The 21,958-nt window shown below is 38.2% G+C and overlaps 1 protein-coding gene across 2 annotated transcripts in view; it reads left to right on the top strand.

The window, feature by feature from the left end:
* Nucleotides 1-21,958, top strand: part of ZSWIM6 (zinc finger SWIM-type containing 6) — a 107,471-nt gene that overhangs the window by 71,900 nt on the left and 13,613 nt on the right. For both annotated transcript variants that reach the window (XM_083883642.1, XM_083883643.1), the window contains exons 5-9: nt 12,051-12,230; nt 13,764-13,940; nt 14,231-14,377; nt 17,238-17,384; nt 19,576-19,836. In XM_083883642.1, the coding sequence (XP_083739768.1) occupies nt 12,051-12,230; nt 13,764-13,940; nt 14,231-14,377; nt 17,238-17,384; nt 19,576-19,836 (912 nt within the window). The remainder of the gene's footprint in view (nt 1-12,050; nt 12,231-13,763; nt 13,941-14,230; nt 14,378-17,237; nt 17,385-19,575; nt 19,837-21,958) is intronic.

The following is a 21,958-nucleotide window of genomic DNA, read 5'->3' as shown; positions in this document are numbered from 1 at the left end:
CTGTTCTAGCAGAAGTAACTCAGACACTGAGTTTTAAGGAGTCCTGCTATCACTGTGTCACAAAGTAATGTTGGCTTGTTATCTTCTAGGATGTCAGAGAACCAAAATATAAATGGGAGGGAGTGAGACACAGGCCTCTGCATTTTTAATGTTTATTATCTGTTCTGTGTAATCTAGGAGAGGCGTACATGTGTGGCTTTCAAAAAAAATCTTTTAGCTATACTCTCATTTGTGTCACATGAAGGTAGCAATTTGTTGTAGTTAGAGAGAATTCTAGGGCATAAAAATAAGTAAATATAGACTCTGCTAAATAAAGTCTCTCTTGCTTGCCTTGGTATGCTGTCTGCCAACTGCTAGGCATATGGCCACTTTGTCAGTTCCATCTTGGCATAGACTTTTAAGCATACTTAAATAACTTCAGCTTTGCTCCCTGCCTGGGTCATTTGAGCCTTTCATTAGAATTTAAGTGATGCTTCCTGCCTGGCATTGGGTATTGGCAAGGGTGCTGGAAGGACACCCTGAGCTTTGATCACCATTCTTATTCAAGTTTGTGGTAAACTGCTGATTTCAGTAGAAGTCAGATTGGGTTTGAATGTTTGAAGGTGCTGATTTAAAAACAACAACAGCAGCAAAACCCCACACACCTAAAATAAAAATGAAAACCATCCTAAAAATTTAACCACCAAAACCTCCACTCAGGATCCCCAAATAAAACACTTTAGGTCTAAGTATGAATCTGGCATTTTTTTAGTACAAAGTCCTAATTTCTCAAGCAGCTCATGATTCAAAAGCATCATATTAACAATAAAAGCCTTCCACATAACTAGGCAGTTGTTTGTTAAAACCTCTAGATAAGGAGTAAGAATATAGTAACTGCCTAGCAGATTTCCCTGTTCTACATCAAGTCATGGGATAAGCTATATGCTAGTTACGGAATGTCAGAGGTATACTATTGGAAAGGTTACAGGTCAGAGCTCTAAGGCTTGCTCAGATGCTTCTCAAACTATGAAAATTTAGATGCAATTTCAGTGGTGCAGTGGCAGTCACTTCCAGCTTGCCACAGTAATACATGAATTCCACTTTGCAGAGTTTAAAGCAGAGTTGGAATTCTTCACATTGCTGTTTAAATAGTATCCCAGTACATAAATTTCACATGCTGATCTTTAGGTGTTTGACTCCTGGTGGCCGTGGTTGAGGAGTTTGGGATGTCATAATGATTAATTTTCTGAAGCTTCTTGGTTTGCTTTTTAATTAAATTGCATTGGTAAAATGGGGTATGGAGATGGAAATGCCCAGGAAATACCTGCTGATGCTTGTTGAGCCGAGATCTTTGATTTGTTGGAAAGGTCAGTTCACTTTCTTTGTAGTCTAGAGGAAAAAAAATGGACTGCATAGATGAGTAAGTCATTAATACTTGTTCATGAAAAATGAAGTAAAAGTTGCTTGTTTTCATCAAAAATGAAAAGATTTCCCTAAAAAAGGGGGGAAATTGACTTTGTACCCCAGCCCAGGACTCATAATGGCTGTGAGGTGCTGCTTTGGAATTAAACATTGAGCACTGCCAGATGCCAGACACTGGGAAGAGACTGTTTTGTGGGCAAATGGGATCTGCAAGTTAATTGTTGTTTTCTGCAGGCTTCTGGCTGTGAAATGAAATTGGAAGCCCTTTAGCCACACAGATAATACCAGACCTGAATACAAATGTCACATGTCACCATCAGGGCCCACTGTGAAACAATAGTGTTCACACTGGAACACTGTGCCATTACAGATCATTTAAATATGGGGATTGTATTTAAACTAAAAGCCCCATTTGCCCCTTACTGCAATTTAACAGTCCTCCTAGCAAAAGCTAAGTGACAAATTAAATTTAAAAAGTGCCCACATTTTTAAAGCTATGATGCAAAACAACTTTTTATTGCTTCATGTGCCATGTGTGAATCATTATACTTGTCAACCCTAAACCAGGCCATAATTGGAGCAGCTACTGTTATCAAAGTAGGACTGCTCTTGTGACAGCTTAATAAAGCTGAAACTCTTAAATTAAATCCCAGATGCTTAATCTGATGAAAGCAGTCAATAGAATCTAAGACAGGTATCTACTGCTTGGTGGAGTGATGGAGCCCAACACCTTGTCAACACCTCTGTAGATTTTTTTCCTGTGAACTGCCATTTTCAGTGTCTTCATATCCTATTGCCTGTCTTCATGGTGAAGAAACTTTGTGTAGTTTGCATGTTCCGAAACAAACATTTCTAGTAGATTTCCTCAGTTTTGATATTTAAAAACTCCTGAAGGGGGAGGGGAGTTTGTTTTTTTAAGTCAAGGATTAGTTTTTTGTGAAGTAGAGGTATGTTGGCTTTGCCATGGGGAAGAGTTTGTGTCCAAAGAGGTCCTTGGCAAGCAGGGCAGTGAATAGAATTGGTGAATCTGTCTGATTTTGCTTCATGCTGATCCGGGTCTCTCTTGGTCATCTTATTCATGTTGAGGAGAACTGAAACTGTAGTCTCTCCATTCTCTACCTTCTACATTTTAAAGCATAAGCTCCTCTCTACCTCAACCACCTATTGGAATCTAAAGTTTCTAAGTGTAGGGGCCTCTTACGGTTTTGAAATTAGCCTCATTCATGTGATAAAACTCTTCCCAGTGACATTTGTACAATCCTTTCTGTTATATACTAAATATATACTAGCATATTAAATGGACTGTTGCTATAAAGGAATTTCTTGAGTGGATTTTGCTTGACATGACTTTGCTGCAGTGGTTCTAAATGTCTTAGTGGGTTTTCACTAGTACTTTGCTCGATTATATACCATTTTCTAATGCTGGGTCAGACTGATAGTCCATTTTGATTTCACACTTACTGCTATTTTGACCGTTTTCTGGATTAGAATGATACAGTTTTGTGTTAAAAGTTAAACTGAGATATCATTTTGCAAGGTCATGTGATACAGAGAAACAGGACAATATATTTCCTGATGGATCATGCCTGGGCCTTTATTAATAACACTTTTCTCCTCATCTAAAGCTTAATTCTAAAGGTTGAGGTTGGGAAAGGAATCATTATAGACTAATTAAGAGATATTTAATTACCATTTTGCCATGAGCAAACTAATGATCAAGTGTTAAATAGTATCTTTTTTTTTTTTTTTTTTTAATTTGGAAACCACTCTGAATTTTTCCTGATGAAAACTTAAAATCATCTCTAGAAAACAGCAAGTTAAATTCTTTTAACCTTAACTGAATGAAGCTATTTTCCATCTATATTTGTGTCTCATGCATTCCTTCCCTTTGCATTTAGAGACAAACTTGTATGAATGGGACATGCCAGCTGTTCTGAACAGATTATCTGTGCTTAGTGCTTAAGTAGAGGGGGGAAAAGGACAAAAGCAGCTACGGTTGTTGCCAGGATGCCCCTAGAGAAATTCCTTCCTGGTGCCAGATTTGATGACTACTCCAGGGCTGCCATGAAAAAGAATTGATACAGTTAACCATTCATTGCAGTTTTGGTGCTCTAGTACCATTTTTCTGGACCTGCATACTTCATGCAATCCCTTTTCAAGGTCAACCATGTAGAAGAGACATTCACTTTTCCCCTTATTTTATGGTTTTTATAAAAAGCAAGACTCTTAAGTTTGAAAATTGACTACCAAGTTAATATGCATATTGTCTTTATACTGTTAAATATCCCCACTTACATTTGCATCATGTATTGCCTTAAAGCTAAAGAAAGTACCCATGCCCTGCACTTGTGAAAAATAAAGTTAACCTCAAATTTCTTGGTATAGATTAGTCAGTGAGGGCATTAGGACATTTCTGGCTTTGAAATGAAAGCTGTAGGAAGCGCTGTGTTTGAAAGGAGGTTGGATGTACCATTTCTCTTGGGCTTTCATTATGGGACTTTCTAGGTAGAGTGATATCTTACACGTATTGTGTCTTAAACTGTATCATATCCAGTAGGTTGTCTTTGCTAAGGTAGTGATTGCATTAATACTGTTTAGTCTCAGCTGTCATGGTCTTATGAAACACATGTACCCTCAGGTCATGCACTTAAGGTTACACCTGCTTTTTCACTGAACAAGCTGTTAATTTATGTCAGTGTCTTTGAATGATTTCTGTTGTTGGAGGTGCTAAATTAACAGTAGGTCAGAATTAGCATCACAAGACAGTTTAGCTGTTCTAAGGGCTGAGTTATGGATGACAACTTAAATTGCAGTCATGGCCCTACAGTGTCTTGGTTGATGCTGTCACCTTCATTTCCTCAGTGAGTGAAGCCAGGCTGCTGTTCTGCAGAGATTGATTTTGTCCACCTTCTCTGGGGATCATTTCCTTCTTCCTCCATTACTGACATTGCTGTAATAGTATTTGAAATGAGGTGTGAGGCCAGAGTCTGACAGTAAAAATGGGTTTTTTAGGTAATTTCACAGAATATTCTGAGTTGGAAAGGACCCAGAAGTACACTGAATCCAGCTCAGCAGTGAATGGCCCATATGGGGATCAAACTCACAACCCTGTGTTATTAGCACCATGCTCTAACCAACTGAGCTAATCCTGTGGCATTTATCAGATTTCAGAAATAATGGTCACAGTAATTACCTTTAGTGTGTAAGCATAGCTTGAGGGGTTTATTTTTAATGTCATACAGAAAGTTGCATTTCCATTCTGTTCAGTTGGATGGAAAGTACTTCAGATTTTTTGTAAATACCCACATTAAAGTAGTTGTGGTTTTTATTCCTGTGTTGTTGAACTGATTTATAAATAAATGTGCTAAAAATGTTATGTATTGAAGCTGGTGCACAATTCATTGCAGCCCCAACTGTGGAATTATGTCTGCTAAGATTAAGGACGGAGTTTTACTATAAGCCAATCTGATACTTAGTGTTACTTTTTCCTTCCTCACACTTTTTATTTTTCATAACTCAGTAACATTAGGCTGCCATTCAATTTTCCTATGCCGCTTCTAGTAAATATCAGAGCTAGAGAGAAGTAATAGATTCATGGGGAGGAATTACTGAGTATTCACTAATTTCTGAGATTTACCTGTGATTCAGCCATCTAGCCTTGTGCTATTTTCATTCCTTTTTTTTTTTTTTTTTTTTTTTTTTTTTGTCTTGAACGAATACTGGAAAAAACCCTCAAAACCACCTGAGTGGTGCAAGAATATTAGTCTGCTTGGGTGTGTCAAATCAAGACAAAGGAAGTCCTTTATAATTTATCTATTACATAGACTAAAAATTTTATAGGGAATGGTTTCTTCTAAACCCACAGAAGGTGACTGAAAATTGTAATTGAAGCTGGAGAAATTTAGCTTAAAAACTAAAAATAACCTTAGATTTTTGAATTGTGGTAGGTGGTCAGTAAACTGTCTAGCCAGGTGCTGTGCTAGATTCTTGTATTAGAAGTTATAATTTAAGTAATGCTGTTTTTGTAAAACTCAGCAATCATGTTTGGACTGGAAGATAAAAGTGACTTGGGAAACAAAGGTGTAGGAAGGAATTCAAACTAGACAATCAGAATGTATTTCTTTGGTCAGTTACAGTGCATTATTGACATTCTGTGAGAATAGTTGTGGTAGTTGTAATTCTCAGTGTGCAAGAGAGTGTTTGCACTTGCTCCGTTTTTGGGGTTTTTTTTGTAAAGGAAAGGTATTTTCATCTCTCTCTTTTGATATTACCTTGTTTTGTTGGACAAACATCTCCTGTTTTGCCTCTTCCTAAAAAAATAACTGTGAGAGGAATTAATTCATCTCAAGGATAATTGATATAGAGGTAGCTTAATGCATTTATAGTTGTAGTCACATTGACTTTTCTACTGAAAATTCTTGAAGTCTCTGAAGATAGACTCTGACTACTGAGAGTATATTGCTAGATAAAGTAATTGGTAAAATATCTGATACATATTTTGGTCAGGAGCATACTTGTGTTCACCACCTAGCTCTAATAATTGGCAAGTTAAAATCATGAAGAATTATATTAAGATAAAGGACTATTTTTGTACTATGTATTTTGTACTATGTCTGTGCTATGTATGTAGTATTAGCAGTGCTTTTGCTGTCAGTTGATTGATTGTAAACAATTGATTAAACAGTTTTGTTAATATGAGGGAAATCATTCAGTGAAGTTCATTTGCAGGTTCTTGGTACTTCCTTTTAGCTTTGTAGACTAATAGCTCCTGTCTTGCTGCAGTGGTTAGGTTATAGAATACTACAGATGCATAGAGGGGTATCTAATGAACATGTGACTGATCCTTAATGTTCTCTTGGGGAGATCATACTCGACTGACACACTCTAAACTGTGCCTTTCAAGCAAATTGCTGTTCTTTAAAAACCTTTGAAGCCCTCTGGTTAAATGGCAGAGTATCTGAAAAGATGCAGGAATTTTTAAAGCATACTTGAAAGGTCATAACCCAAAACAGCAGGCTCATGCAAAATGTCAGATGTGTGTGGTTAGTCCCTTATTCCATTGTGCTAAAAGTCAAAAACGTAAAAAGAGAAAGCAGAGATTTGTAGTCACTTGACACAGAAATGAGACCATGTGGTTGCTGATAGCTTTGAATACAATCTCAATATGTAAATACCTGCTTCTGCCAAATGGACATGTGCCCTTAACCCTTGTAGCAGCAGTAGGCAGCAAGAAAGGGAAACTTAAGGAATCAGACATTTTGTCTATTTTACACTTCCCCTCTCTGAAATGTGTGCTTGGAGGTTAGCTTGCAGGAGGGCAACGATTCCCTCATGCCATCGGTGCTGCAGGTAATCTACTGCATTAATCAGCCAGCTAGTGTGAAATGCATGTGGAGTGATTGCACTATCATACACAATACAATCAGTGTGAAGCGCTTGTCAGGACCAATACATCAAAGTTTAATTCAGTAACAGGATGAATTAGAGCAAAATGAAATACTCTTCTCTAAGAAACACAGCACCCATAGAAAACCTTTTTTTCTGTAGGCTAAACATTGAAATCAGAATGCATTAAGGAATTTTTGTGAATTAAATTGCAGCTTGGGTGCAACTGAGTGCTGAGAGTAGTTTTCCTTGATGCTCTAATTGAAGAGGGAACAGTCCTGAAGCACTTTGTCTATCTTTACTGGTCTATAAAAGCAACTGTTTAACTGGAGCAGTCTCCAGTGGGACTTGTGAATATGCTTTGTTCTGGTGAAGATCTCTCCATGCCTGGAGTAGGGCACTGGCTTTGCTGCTTTGCCTTATTCTGAAGGTACTTGTCCTTCTCATTCAGAAGCAATAAACACCACACAGTGCCTTCTTTGAGGTTTCCAAGTGGCTGTCCCAGTGAAAGTGGGTATGTGTTTAAAATACACATGTAAACACTCCTTTGCTGACACTTGTACTTCAGTGTGTTCATAGATTCTGTCTGGTTGTTTTTCTTCTGGCACTTTCAATGCTGGAAAATTATGCTTTTGTGATAGAATTGATTGGTGTCAAGTGGGGCACAGTGGCAAGTGTGCAGCAGGTGCTGAAGCTGTTTTGTCTGTTGGACAAAGGGAATGATTTTGATTACCTGGCCCCATATTCTTTGAAATGGTCAAATGCTACTCCTGTAGCTTATTTTTTAAGATAAAGTTGTGCATTAATGGAAAGGGAAAAGAATCGTTACAGCACCTGTTTCTTGAATATTTTAATTTTGGAAATGCAGTGTTTGATCTAAAGTATATGAAATGTAAAATTCCAAAACAAAGACCAAGTCTCAGCCATTGATTACATAGGTGTTGTCAATGAGGAAATGCTGATCCAAGCTCAGCTGTACAGCAAGATAGCATGATGTTTTTAGGAAAAGCAGAGTGTAATCAAACAGATGAACAGAACTGTGTGCTGGGTTCTCAGTAATGATCAGTGCCTAGGACCCCCCTAAAATTCTTTCCATCACCACCTTCCCATTTACTGGGGCAAGAGTAAAACATAATGGGGTTTATAAAAAGTGAGTGCTGCTTAATGTATTGGAAGAGTCTATACACATCCCTTCCACTTCCTTTAGTTTCGTGGATACATGTATACACAGGATGTGTAGTTATCCTACTGTTCTGTACTACATCTACTTTTACAGCAACTTAATGCTCTTAATGTTTTTCAGTTTGCATATTTAAATCCTGATCAATGTAAATGCATGCTATCCCTCTCTAGTCCATAAATTCAAAGATATAGATGTCTTCAGGGAGACATAAAAGTACTGATATTCTCTTGTATGTACGAGGAAGGGTGCATGTAAAATTTTTATTTTTTTTTTTTTTTTTTTTTTTTTTTTTTTTTTTTTTTTTTTTGGTGGTGGTGGTGTGACAAACACTAAAGATGAATAACTATGCATTTTCAAAAGACGGTCTATCTAAACCAAAGGTCTGTTTTGGCAAAGCTGCCTTTTTTCAAGTCAGGAGATTAGTGTTGAATAAATTAGGCAATTCCTTACTGTAGTGTGACAGCTCTAATACCCTTTCCCTTGTAAAATTAGTATCAAATTGCAGTTGCAACATGTCATATTTTCCAATTATTTTCTGGGGAAAATTTCTTGTATATTGAATTGTGATTGTTTTGCCACTGTGCTGTGAGGAGTTCTGTATTGAAAAGACATAGGTTAGAGTCCAGGGATTTAAACAAGAGCTTCAGTTGTGTTTCAGTAGCATGCAGTTTGGGGGGGAAGATGTGTCTGCCTGCTAAGAACCAGTATGGAAAAAAATCTGGAGGAAAGGAGATCAGAAGGAGAGAGAGCTGTGTAAGAGAGGAAAGCAGTCTATAAACACAAATACTTTCTCTGGAGTTCTGGTGTCTCTTTTTAAAAAAATTATTATTAATTAATGAGACTTTTGTTCATGTTGTAATTTGCATTGGTGACATCATTAAACGTAATCAAAACATGTAAACTTAAAATGCTAGGAATGTATTTTGGAATGTGTTCCAATTTCTTTGGAGCATAAACTGTTGCCAACAGCACTTTCTAGGCTGAGGTCACTGGAAATTGATTCCAATACCTTTCTTGCAAATTAGGAGTAGCTGTCGTTCATGTTTTCCATAGGCCCTACCTGTAGTAAAGGGTAAACATGATCAGCAGTTTCCCCAAGTGGGAGCCATAAGGCAGAAATAGAGACTCTCTTGTTTGAGACTAGAGTAGGCCTTCAGGTTGGTGGTGACATTTAAAGGCTGGCTTGAAGGGGCTTCCACTGGGCAGCATCAGAGTGAAATAAGAATATCCTCCAGGCTCCTGCCAGTTGGCATGTAATAAAGTCTGGGCACAAGTGAACATTTTCCTCAAGACTTTTCAGCGCAGGAATCAGGGCAGGAATCAGTGAATTCAAATAGCCAGAGTGGAGCAGATGTCAGGGGAGGGATAGGGTGTTTGGGGAGCAGAAGTAGGAAGAAATATGAATAGAGATAAATGCACACACTTGGGGCAGGAAGGGAGAGAGGGGAGAAGGGAAAAAAATCACACCAAAAACCCCCTACCTTCACTAAAACCCAAACTAACCGAAAAGACCCAAAAATCCAAATAGATTGAAGAGTGTGGGGTCATTGGCATTATGCATCTTTCTTCCAGGTGGTAGGCTTTGTAGCACTGCAGGAGCTCTTTCTATTCTCTTTTAGTCTTCTGGTGGAGAAGTTTTGTCTCACGCTCTTCTTCCTGCAGGGAATCAACAACCATCGAAGCTGTTTGAGATCTCAGATGTGCATGCAGCTTTCTCTGAAGTCATAGTGAGCAGGGTGCTGTTCTGGGTTCTATTGAAATTTTAAGTGGTTTGTGAGGGAGTCACTGGAAATACACTCATTCTTTATATGAAAATTGTCTGAGTTCCAGAGACAGCTACAATTTCAGAGACTTCTAACAATGTAGTTAGCCTTGGCCTAGTGTCCCACATGAAACCACAGACATTTTTTAAGGAATTTTGGTACTTTGGGTTATCTTTGCCCTCTCCTGACTCATAAATGTGCATGTGTGATGGAGCTTCTTTAGGAGGCTGGTGAATTCTCTTTCCTCTAGTGGTGTTTCTCAGATGTGGAGGCAAAAAAAAAAAAAAAAGGCTGTATTCTGTAGGGGCATGGTACAACATAGTAGGATGTGTTCTGCCTTCATGGATGATTGAAATATTTATCAGATGGATTTAAGGTCTTCCACTTTGCTTTTGCTTCAGTCTGAAAACACTGGAAATCTGATTACAAAATATTATGTTGGGAGTTTTGGGCAGAGGCAATGGTTTGGGTTTTTTTGATTGGTTGGTTATTTGGTTTGTGGTTTGTTTGATGGATTTTTTTTTGTTTATTTGTGGTGAGGTTTTTGGGTATTTTTTGTTTGTTGGTTTGGTTTGGTTTTTTGTAGGGTTTTTTGTATTTGTGTTTGGTTTTTTTTTTTTTTTTTTTGTTTTTTTTTTTTGTTTTTTTTTTTTTAAAATTTGGTTTAGTTTGGGGTTTTTTGTTGCTAGATGCTGAGAAGTGCAGTGCAGTGCCTTCAAATGATACTTGATTTTGAAAATAAATAAGCAAGCCCACAACTATTCTCCAAGGCTTTCCAATGTGCTGCATCTTGTGTTTTGTTTTGCAGATGTTAAGAAGTGTAGTCATTCTGTCTTGGGCAGTACTGAATCATTGATGCTTAATAATAAGAACCAGTTGTAATTTGACTCCTTTTGGAGAGTGAAGTGTGCTGGCAAGTGCATCTAAAGAAAATTATATGATCTGGTTTTAAGAGACATTTTTAAAAGTGGTATTGGCCTTATTCACCCTCCCATGGCATGTTTCAGACACTTCCCTGAACCCAAAACAGTTGCTGTATTTTATCTACTATGCAGTAATAAACTGCAATATTTTAGTGTCTCTCTGATGTTCTGAATAGTAACATACCATATTGTGTTTTGGTTTTCAGATTTTTTTGATACTGCTTCCCCTAACATGTTAGTCTTGAATAGCAGGAAACTTAACATTAAAAATCATGCTGTGTTTCCATTGGCTCCTGTGCTGTGACCTACCTGAGCTATTTTAGGAATTAATGTGATGTGATTCCGTGTGCCCTGGGTATCAATTTTGCATTTTTAGTTAGTAAAAGAATCCTAGAGTAAGACTTTTATTATCCTAGAAGAACCAGCTGCATTTTTGTTTTCTTCCAGCCTATAATGAACATTGTGTAGTCTAAGCATATTCTCCTGATCTCTTTTAGTATATGAAACACGTTCTCAATGAGCAAATGAACTTCTGCTGAACAGTATTTTGAGATGTCTTCATGCTTCTGTCGAAGTTCAAGCTGGTGAAGGGGCAGCTGATTTAGAGAAAAACCTTTCCATTTGAAAATGGCCGCTAGACACTCAGATGCATTTATGCCTGCTGTGCTATATAGTCTCAGGGAGCAGTTTCTGAAGTGGTGCTCTGTGCGATATGTCAGCACAAATTAACCTTCCCTTAGAATTCCCTAAATAGAAAATGTAAAACATATTTTCTAGAATAATCAAATTACCAAAGTAAAAATGTCTTACTTATATCACACTGCACAAGACTAGTGTTTACTGGTTATCTGAGACCCAGACATGTTTGGGAATGAGTTACATGAGTACTTCTGATGGATTCTGAGTGTGAAAGTGTTTGTTTATAAAATGCTTGTCTTACTAACGTACTTCTTTGGTTCCCGTAATGTGAAGCTGAAAGTTACATAGTTCTCATTAGTGTAAAACAATGTTCACTTCTGATACAAGAATTAGAAGAAAAACTTGGTTAATGTAACTTCCGTAACTTTTTATGAATTCCTTTTTTGCCTTTGACTGATGTTCCTGTCTGATGATCCATACATTGGGAACTCTGGATTTCTAATACAAACGACCTGCTAATGCCTTTTAATTGAGAAGGCTGGCTTGGTACCATCTTTCAGCTGCTTCAGATTGGCCACGCCAGCCCCAAGTGCCTGTGTCAGGAATTCAGTCTCTGTGGTGTTAAGCATAGCTGGGAGGCAAGCAGTGTAGCCTTTGAGTGGAGAAAAAGTATATGCTGTAGAAGTTTGCAATTAGTCATTATTGGCTGCTGCATTTTTAATAAAAAATATAATTTAGCAATTTTTTTAAAATCAGGTGCTCTGTGGATGTGTATAGTCTTAAATCCTCACTGCAAGTTGGAGCAGAAGTCCAGTTGGCTAAAACAGCTGAAAAAATGGAACAGTGTGGATGTTTGTCCCTGGGAAGATGGAAACCATGGAAATGAGCTGCCCAATTTAACCAATGCTTTGCCTCAGGGTGCAAATGCTAACCAAGGTGAGCCTAAACATATACACTGACTGCAACGTATAATATAACTTCTGTCTTATACACTCTGGCCTTGCAGAATTTAGCACTCTTTCCTGGGACAAGTAACTTTCTTGTTGAGCACTGACCAGCCAAAGTCAGTTATACTAATACTATCTTTGCAGAAGAGCAAATAGGTGTTTTTTTATTATACTGGGTCTATTTTCAGAGCAGGTATTTGTGTTTTGTTAGGTCTTCTAACTCTTCACATGGTGCTTCTAAATACTGTTGCATGAAAATTGGATGTCCTTGAAGTATGTCCTGTAAAAACCCGTTGTTCCTTTGTTTGACTATAATCTAGTATTTGTTCTGTGATTGAGGTTTCTATTTTGTTGGCAGTTAGAAAGCCTTGATAGCTGTTTAAAGAGGGATTTGTTTAACCTACATTAAACTTGTATGCGAGAAACTAAAGCATCTGTCTGTGGGATGTGCTCTATATGTGCTGTCTGCATTACTAGGTGTGTGGAGGGTGCAGCTGCAATGCTGCCGTCTTGGAGGAGGTGTCTTTTTGTACACAATATCATGCTTTCTAATCTAAAATGTGATTATCAGATCTGACAGAAGCTTTGTATAGTCCTCTTCAAACAAAGATGACTTCTAATAACTGTGCAAAGCGCAGGGTGTTCTTGCAGGTAAAAACTGGTCATCATCCTCAAACCATCGGTAATGATACATATTGCATACAATTGCAATAAAGTTTAAATTTCTTGATAGGTGTTAGATCTGCTCTTAGTTTTTTGTTCTTTCTTTTTTCTTGCAAGATCACCTGTGAAGGAAAAAAACTTAGTTCACTATTAAATTTCACAGCTAGCCAGGAAGATAAGTTATTTCAGCAAATGATCCCTTACCAGAGGTATTTTGCTTGCTCATCATGTTCAGACCAACCTGGGCATGCTATTGATAACTCTGACATGACTTCTGAACACTGATAAGATTTAGTGCCATGTCACTAGAGAAATTTTGCTATAGGAGGATGTCCAGTGACAATTATGTCACCCCCATGGCTTCAGGACCTCACTTTATTAATAGTATTTGTGTATGTTCATGACCAGCAAAGTTACACAAGTTCAAAGTTAGTGTCACTTCTCAGAAAGAAAAACTACAGATCTTTTATGCAATTTATCCCTCCTTCATTCTGACAGCTGTGGATCTAAGGAGAGACACTGGGGATGTTTGAGTGCCATACACTTTCTAGTTTGTACATGATGTTGAATATAATTCACCTCTAGCAGTTCTCTGTGCAGAGTCCTGTCTGCCATCAGCCATGCTGGTTTCTAGATCTCTCTCTGAACACGAGATGATTGGCACACTGTCTGAGCTCTTGGGTAATAATAGGATGTGGAATGTCATCTCCAGACTGCTTGGTGGGCAAGGAGGGGGCAAGACAGACTGCCATTGGCTGGAGGTTGGTGAATAGGCATGAGACAGGAATACTGTGAATGACTGATTCATGTATGAATGAGTAAAAGCTGATGCAGCTTTCTAAACCCGTGAAAATGACAGATTCACCGAACAGGCCACATCGGACAGTGTTTACCCGAGCCATTGAGGCGTGTGACCTGCACTGGCAGGACAGCCACTTACAGCACATTATCAGCAGTGACCTGTACACCAACTACTGTTACCATGACGACACTGAAAACTTGCTCTTTGACTCTCAGGGGTGGCCCCTCTGGCATGGTAAGTGGCTAAACCGGAAAGATATTTCCATGACTTGGTGCTTTGTTCATTTTCTGTGGCATTATTTTGAGGGGGGAGGTGGTGGGGAGATGGGTGAAAAGCCTGGCAAAAAGAACAGAGGCTCCCTTGAAATGCTGGCTCAGTAGTCCTTTAAGTCTCTCTTGTATAGTTTTGAAAACAAAACAAAATAGGAAAAAATTGAACTAGAAAAGCCCTTTGAGCAACCAAGCAAAACAGGCCATTGCATTTATGGAGGCATTGCTATTCTCCCATTATTTTTTCTGTTTTAGAACATGTTCCTACAGCCTGCGCGAGGGTGGATGCGTTACGATCTCATGGATACCCACGAGAAGCACTGAGGCTAGCAATAGCTATTGTTAATACACTAAGGAGGCAGCAGCAGAAACAGCTGGAAATGTTCCGGTCTCAGAAGAAAGGTAAATGTGGGGAAGAGGAGGGCCAAGGACATGCAAGTTTACAGTAACACCAGGAAGTTCTCATGAGGAAACTGGTTTTGGAACTAAAGTAAAAGAGATTACTTAACTCTTCAGTCTGGATAGTGGTTATGTCAGATTCTGGATGTCCGAGGTTTTCTGTAAACTGTGTTGTGCAGGGCTCTTACCAGCATTCTCCAATATATATGGCATGATAGGGCCTTTATTTCAGTCAGGGGTTTTGGTTGTACAGTGAACACCATGTTTACAGGTGTGTGAACAGAGCTTTGCATTTGGCATGTCAGATATTTAATTTTTTTTCTCTCATCTATAATTTTGCTGAGCTTTATATTCTGAGGTGTAAGCCTGGAGGGAGGGCGACAATGAGGCGAAGTCTGAACTACAAAAATTAGTCAAATTTGGCAGTGTGTTCCAAAAGAATATCTTAAAATGCTTAAAATTTTAGTTTTGCTAAAGAAACTAAAGAGGAGGATTGAGTTTTTTGCTGGGGCCTTTTTTTGGTTGGTTGAATGTCTGGGGGTTTTTTTGTTTGGTTTGGTTTTCTTTAACCCTGTTTTTTATAAAATATTTTGTGGTATTCCACTGAGCACTACCACTGGTTTGGTTTTTTTTTTTTTTTTTGAGGGGGTGTTCTCTTTCAGATATAGTTTCTATGACATGTGGTCCTTACAACCCAAAATAGTTCTGCTCTGAACCTTAGTAGTTTGAAGAGACAGTGGAAGAAGGGGGAGGTGGCTTTGTAGTAGAAGAGTACATGTGGAAAAACTGGAATTACTTTCTCAGCTGCTACACTAGTCCTTTCATTCAAATTTTATTTTCCATCTTCTCTGTCATTCTAAACTGTGTGTATCCTCATGCACTGTAGTCAGAAATACCAGTGTGAAATCATACATGTAAATTTTTCAAATGTGTGTTCATATGTTTTCTCAGAAATGAACATTTACAAGGCAAGATATGTACCTAGCAGAAAAAAATTTAGCTGCAGTTCCTATGTGCCTCTGTATCTTTTTTCCCATGGAATAGAACCAAGGAATAAGGGTTTTTTTGAACACTGTTGTTAAGAACAGAGGTGCTTGTGTCAGTGTGTGTGTTCATGCTACTGGCAGGTGTGAGGAGTCTGTTGCAAGTGTGCTGGTTGTTATAGTGCTCCTTTTCATTCCCAGTTGCTAGTGCAGCATGTAGACATTCAGTACCTCTGTTAAATTCCATTCTGTGTGAGCAGTTTCTGTAGCTATCACCTAATATTCTATTATCATTTTAAAAGAGTGCGTGAAATGTGATCCATCCTGTCCTGAAAAAAAGCAGTTTGTTGTTTCTGTGTTGTCACTCACTGCCTTTTTTTTTAAATCTCATGGGGAATTTTTAAAAGACTCTTTTCATACTGTGAAGTGTGCTGGTCTCTATAACCAGAGGCAAGTTTCAGCTACAGCTGAACTTTAGGCTTTCGTTCAGCAAACAAACACCACATGTTTCTGCTTAGCTTTTGTTCATGTGACTGATCTGATGTCCATGGAGCCACTTGTGTGATTTTAAGTTAAATGTCTCTGATGAGATGATTGAAGCCTTTGGTTGACATGACACAAGAGAAGCTCATTAGTAGGCACAACAGAATGAATAAAACAAAGTGAATCAGTAAGAAGTCACCCTAATGAATCCTTCTTCGTAATATTCCTTACTTCTGCCTATTGTCTTCAGTATGTGCTATTGGTTAGAAATGCAGTGACTTACTTGGGTTTTTTCATATTACATACCAATGGATTCTTAAAAAAAAAAAATCTCTACCATCCTGAGTATGTCTGTGTTTCATTTTATAGCCAGCCCCACACATTTAAATAGGAGGAAGCAGGACTTTAAAGTTTAATGCACATGGTTACTCAGATATGTGATGCTTTGTGAACAAGAGAGAGTGAAGGGAGGTACAAGTTAATGTGTGACAGGCAGAGAAGCAGAGCAGCCATAATGGCTTGTATACAGTTTTTGAAGGGTTGTCAATAATGCATCTGATCTCTCATAATTTACTTGTGTCTGTATGTCTAGGAGGAAAAAAGCTGGGAGTGTCAAAGAGGAGTTGTTGCCATATGACATGGATTTGAGGAATTGCTAATACTTTTTACCACCATCACACTTCCTCCAATTCCATTTAACATTTTTTCTGTGTACTAACTAAGTAATGGGTAAGGGCTACAGAAAAATACTGATGAAGTTATTTGTGGACTAAAATCTTTAAATGACCAGAAATACACTTGATCCTATTAAAAGACAATTTTTTTCTTGTATAGCTCATTTAAACATTTGACTCCTAATTTTTTTAAGTAAGTGTCATCCTGAGTTTGGTGCAGAGAGAGAGAGATATATGCTGAATAAATTTACAGAATTGGAACATTTTAGAATACTTTCATTTATTTCAGTTGCATCACATTAACTTAAAAATGTAAAAAGGGTACAGTGTCTTTTTGAGTCAGGAAATTGTTGGAAATGTTTTACCCAAAAAGTCTTTGTTGTAATTCTTCAAGCAGACTTTTCAGAAGAGTTCCAGTAGTATCAAGGAAGAGATTTCAAAAGACATTGCCCCTGAAATTTTTGACCCATAATACACTTTGCTAGTGCTCAAAAAGTTCGGCTTCCATTCTTTGTATTTCTTATTCCTCATTTACATATTCACCAGGGGCAGTTTATTCACCCTGAAAGATACAATTTTCTCTTTCTATGCAGAAGCTGCTGGAAATACTTTGTATTCTGTATTGAGAGCATTTTAAGCAGTTTTACTTGCATAATTGTTTTGATGGACTAACATCAGCTCTCTTTCCCTCCTTCCCTCCTCTGTGTGTGTTTTTTGCCACAGATCTTCTCCACAGGGGAGTAACCTCAATAACGAACCTTGAAGGCTGGGTGGGACACCCTTTGGACCCCATTGGCACCCTTTTTGGTAGCCTGATGGAAGCCTGCAGGGTGGATGATGACAGCTTCCATGGATTCTCCGATTTCACGGGTAAGACAAAGCAAATGCAGCAGTCTGTTACATTTCTTCATTTACTGGAGGTATTTTTCTGTCTTGCCTTTTTGAATCAGTTTCAAAGACACTGTTTCCATAGTGTAACAACTCACATTTGTATACCTTAGGAAAACACAAGGGGAAGAAAACATTTAAACTAAGAAAGCGACTAAAAGTTACCATTAATCATTCTTGAAGAACATTCCATGTTTCACATTTGAAATAAAACCCAGTATGACTTCATAGCAGCAGTCTTCTCCACATACATTGCACTGTCCTCTTTCTGAGAAATTGCAGGAAATCACAGGATCACAGAGTTGCTAAGTTTGGAAGGCACCTCTGGGGATCATCTAGTCCACCTGGTCTGCTTGTGGCAGGGTCACCTAGAGCAGCACATTGCTCAGGTCTGTGTCCATTTGGGTTTTGAATAACTTCAAGAGTGAAGACTATACAACCTTCCAGGCAACCTCCTGCAGTGTTCAACCACCCTCATAGTTAAAAAGTGTTTTCTTATGCTCAGATGGAATTTCCTGTATTTCAGTTTGTGCCCATTGCCTCTTGTCCTGTCACAGGATTCCACTGAGAAGAGTCTGGCACAGTCTTCTTTACATTCTCCCATCAGATATTTATACATTTTGGTAAGATCCTTGTGAGCCCTCTCTTTTCCAGGCTAAATAATCCCACCTCTCTCACTCTCATTATATGAGAGATGCTGCAGTCCCTTAATCATCTTTGTGTTCCCACACTGGATCGCCTACAGCATGCCCATATGCCAGGGAGCCCACAGCTGGACGCAGTACTCCAGATGTGGGCTCAGTAGTGCTGAGCAGATGGGTAAGATCACCTCCCTCGACCTGCTGGCAACACTCTTAAGTACAGCCCTGGATGTTATTGGATTTCTTAGCTACAGTGTACATAGGACTGCAAAACAATGACAAAACATTTAAAATGTGTAACATACATAGTCTATAAATGGTAGGGGTAGGAATGTAGTGTTGCTATATCAATACATGATTTAGGATAGGGATAGGATATGTCCAGCCATTTCAATTTCAGTATTTGCTCCCCAGGATTTTAACTGATTAATTCCTTATTCTCAGTCTTTTCCCACCTTTGGGGTAGCTTCTTAACACCACTAGTGTGGACAGAAACTGGATTCATTACTTTACCCTAAGCTCTTTTATATACACATCCACAATCTTCTTGGGACTTTACCTCAAAATTCCTTTTATTCAATTAGATTTTCTTCAATAAATTTCTGCTGTCTTACCCACTAGTTCTGGAAAAACTTTGAATTAAGCAATTTGGAAATCAGATTCTCTGCTGTTACTAAAAAACCAAAACAACCCCATGAAACAAAAACAATGTGTGCTGAAAAGTAACTTCCTTTTGCACACACATATGCAATCTTCCAAGTGCATTCAGCATTTCCATTTGTTGCGGTTGCCCATCTCCTTACATCTGACAATTACACTTTTTGTTCCCAAATTAGCCTGTAAAATGCTACAAGCTGGAATAGCATTTTGTCATATGTTGTATCTGTGAAGTGCCAGATGAATTGGTAGCACTCTTTAAAGCGGTTTATGGCTTGGCCTGTGTGGAATTTGCTTGTAATTGTTACTAAAAGTAGTACTTCTAATGTTAACAATATGCGTTTTTATCATAAACACAAGTGTAACAAATTAAAAGCCTGAAAAGGGTGCTATCAAACAGAGCATATATTAGAAGTGTGGAGTTCAGGGGCCTATTCTATTTGCACAATTCTAATAGCTTCAACTGGCATCTACATAGGTGTAAAAACACTTTTCCCTTCCTCTTGCACTAAAGGGCTTTAAGGAAATGCAGAGATGGGTAGGGAAAGAAATTTGAATGGGTCTTGCAATTTTGGCCTAATTAGCACAAAGCTGGAGGAACTGCCTTTTTTAAAATCATGCAGTTTAAAAATGAAAACTTTTATTTTTACTTGAGTGAGTTATTTAAAATCAAATTCTTTTTGTGTGTTTCTGCTATGTGGAATTAGATGATGTATTTTAGATTGGAGTGTTGTATTTTGAGACTAGCTAATAATTTAAATAATTTTTAAAAATCAGTGCTAACAGTGGAAGCTTTTGTGTATGTGGCATTGTAGGCAGGTTATGGGTTAAAATGTTTTGCTGATGTGTTTTCCTTTCTGTGTCACCTCTTACAGAGAACCTGGGGCAATGCAAATCTCTGGAGTACCAGCACCTGCCTGCACACAAGTTCTTAGAGGAAGGGGAATCTTACTTAACTCTGGCTGTGGAAGTGGCATTGATAGGGCTGGGACAGCAGCGAATAATGCCAGACGGCTTGTATGCACAAGAGAAGGTTTGTCGAAATGAGGAGCAGCTCATTTCTAAGCTACAGGAAATTGAATTGGATGATACTCTGGTGAAGATTTTTCGAAAACAAGCAGTCTTCCTATTAGAAGGTAGCTGAATATAGATGCTAAGTGCTTCTCTAAACTGTCTCCACTTACACAAGCACACAGAACTAGTGTTCCTGTGGAAACTGCCTTACATGCTTCAGATGGTTTTTTTGCTTAGAACTCCATGAAAGTTTTTATCAAGTCTCTTATGAAAATTGACGTACTTTAGATATCACATGACTCTAGAGATAAGGTGTATAGTGACCTATAAACCTTTTGTTTTAATCTTGAAGTGAATACACTTCGTTCTTTACATTTGTTGCATGTCATAATCTCAATAACCTGATTATACACTCCGAGCTAACTAATATGTAATAGTACACACATAAGTTATCAACAGTTCCCAGATATCAAAATTGTAGGTATTCCTTGTATTCTGCAAAAGGAACTATACTGGCAGCTTTATAAATATGTGAAAATTTTGACCACAGTGCCCAAGTGAATTGCTCAGAAAATTCACTTATAATTATTGAGGCAGAAATGCTACATTTTATTTGTGAAAATAGAGAAAACTACTTATCTTTGAAGTTTATGTCATTGGTGGAAATTAAAATATTTGGTCAAATGTGGGTTCAGGTCTCGTCTTGTGCCTAAGTTATGACGATGACACACAGTTTGTGTTTGGGAATAAGGCAGTGTTGAAATAAAATCTGTGCAAGCATGTACTTTTGCCTTGACTTTTAAGAAGGCTTAACATGTAGCACTTAAGCATTATGTTCAGAGGGTGATGTCACAGGTTCCAAGGTTATCTTTCTGCTTTTTGCTCTTCTTGAATGGAAAAAAAAACCTTCAGGGGAAAAAATTAGCCAAAGGCAAAGTCCAGGTTTTGAGTGCGTGGCTTGAAGGGGAGTGTGGTACTACCTTAGGTAAGTTGTGAAATTGTTACCTAGCACTCAGGTTTTGCTCTATTTTTATGACACATTTGTTTTTTAAAACTTTGTCTTTTATGGAAGAGGTACAATACTTTGCTTAGGGTTCACAGCTTTAGGTCACTGTTTTTGCCTAGATTTGAAACTGCAAAGAATCTGCAACACAGGGAGGGTTTCCATCATGGTGTGTCTGTACTGCTGCTTTATGGCCTTTGCACAAGAAAAGCTACTGTCTAGATCTAGCTATTAACATGCATGATTCCTCTGCATTAGAAAATCAGTTTGCTGCACGTGTTTACTAGTAAGGATGCTTTATAAGGAAAAGGCAGGATTTCTCTGACATACTCTCTGATAATTTAGTTTACTACTTTGATCACTGAAGTTCTTTTAATGTTTTCTTAGAGTAGTAAAGAATTGATCGTGACAAGAAGTCTGCTAATAAAACTGCCAAAAAAATTGCCAATTTGAGAAATGTGCAGCAGTTGTCTTGCATAAGTGTGTGTGGTGAGAGAAGTCTGGCTTTCCCTGCAGTAGTTTCAGTTTACTCCATGTTAGGCAGAAACCACAAGTTTACATGGAGGAACAGCTGTCCAGTGATTTTAAGTTGCTAATCATACCAACTGTAAATTTTTAGTTGAAATCAATGGATATAGTAAAGAAAACTTAATCCAATATTAAGCTGATTTCTATGCTGTTAATGCAGGTTAATGCATGCAGTGTGTAGCCACCATTTGAGCACATGGGAAAGCACAACAGAAGATTGTTTTGCAAGGACTGTTCTGATTTTTTGCTTGACTGCTAAGTCAATGACAGAATATATTTTCATATAAATGCTTTGTCATGTATTCTTTGTGTCCTGACTGAGTTTCTGACTGGACCACCAACTGGCAAATACACAAACAAATGGCTTCTTTCATTCAAGCAATGCCAGCTAGATTTGAATGGCTTTCAACTTCATTTCAAATGATTATGAGACACACTGTCACCTACTAAATCTTCATTGACATTTCCTTTGCAATCAGCCCTGGTTTTAAAAATGCCCACCTATGGAGTTCAGAATTTTTTTCATGCCTAGTGATTTCTGTCTTTCCATATTGTGCTAAGGCAGCAGTCAAAAACGTTGGTGAAACAGAAGTGAGCTCACACAGCCAGCCAGCCAGCCAGCCATCCATCCATCCTTTCAGGTGGGATGGGTTGGAGTCATGGTAGAAGTAGCAGGAGCTTCTGGGACTGCTGGGTGCTATCTATGCAATAAT

Source organism: Zosterops lateralis (genome assembly GCF_965231275.1).
Source record: "Zosterops lateralis genome assembly, chromosome: Z".
In the NCBI taxonomy this organism is placed as follows: Eukaryota; Metazoa; Chordata; class Aves; order Passeriformes; family Zosteropidae; genus Zosterops; species Zosterops lateralis.
This window is presented reverse-complemented; position numbering and strand designations above follow the sequence as displayed.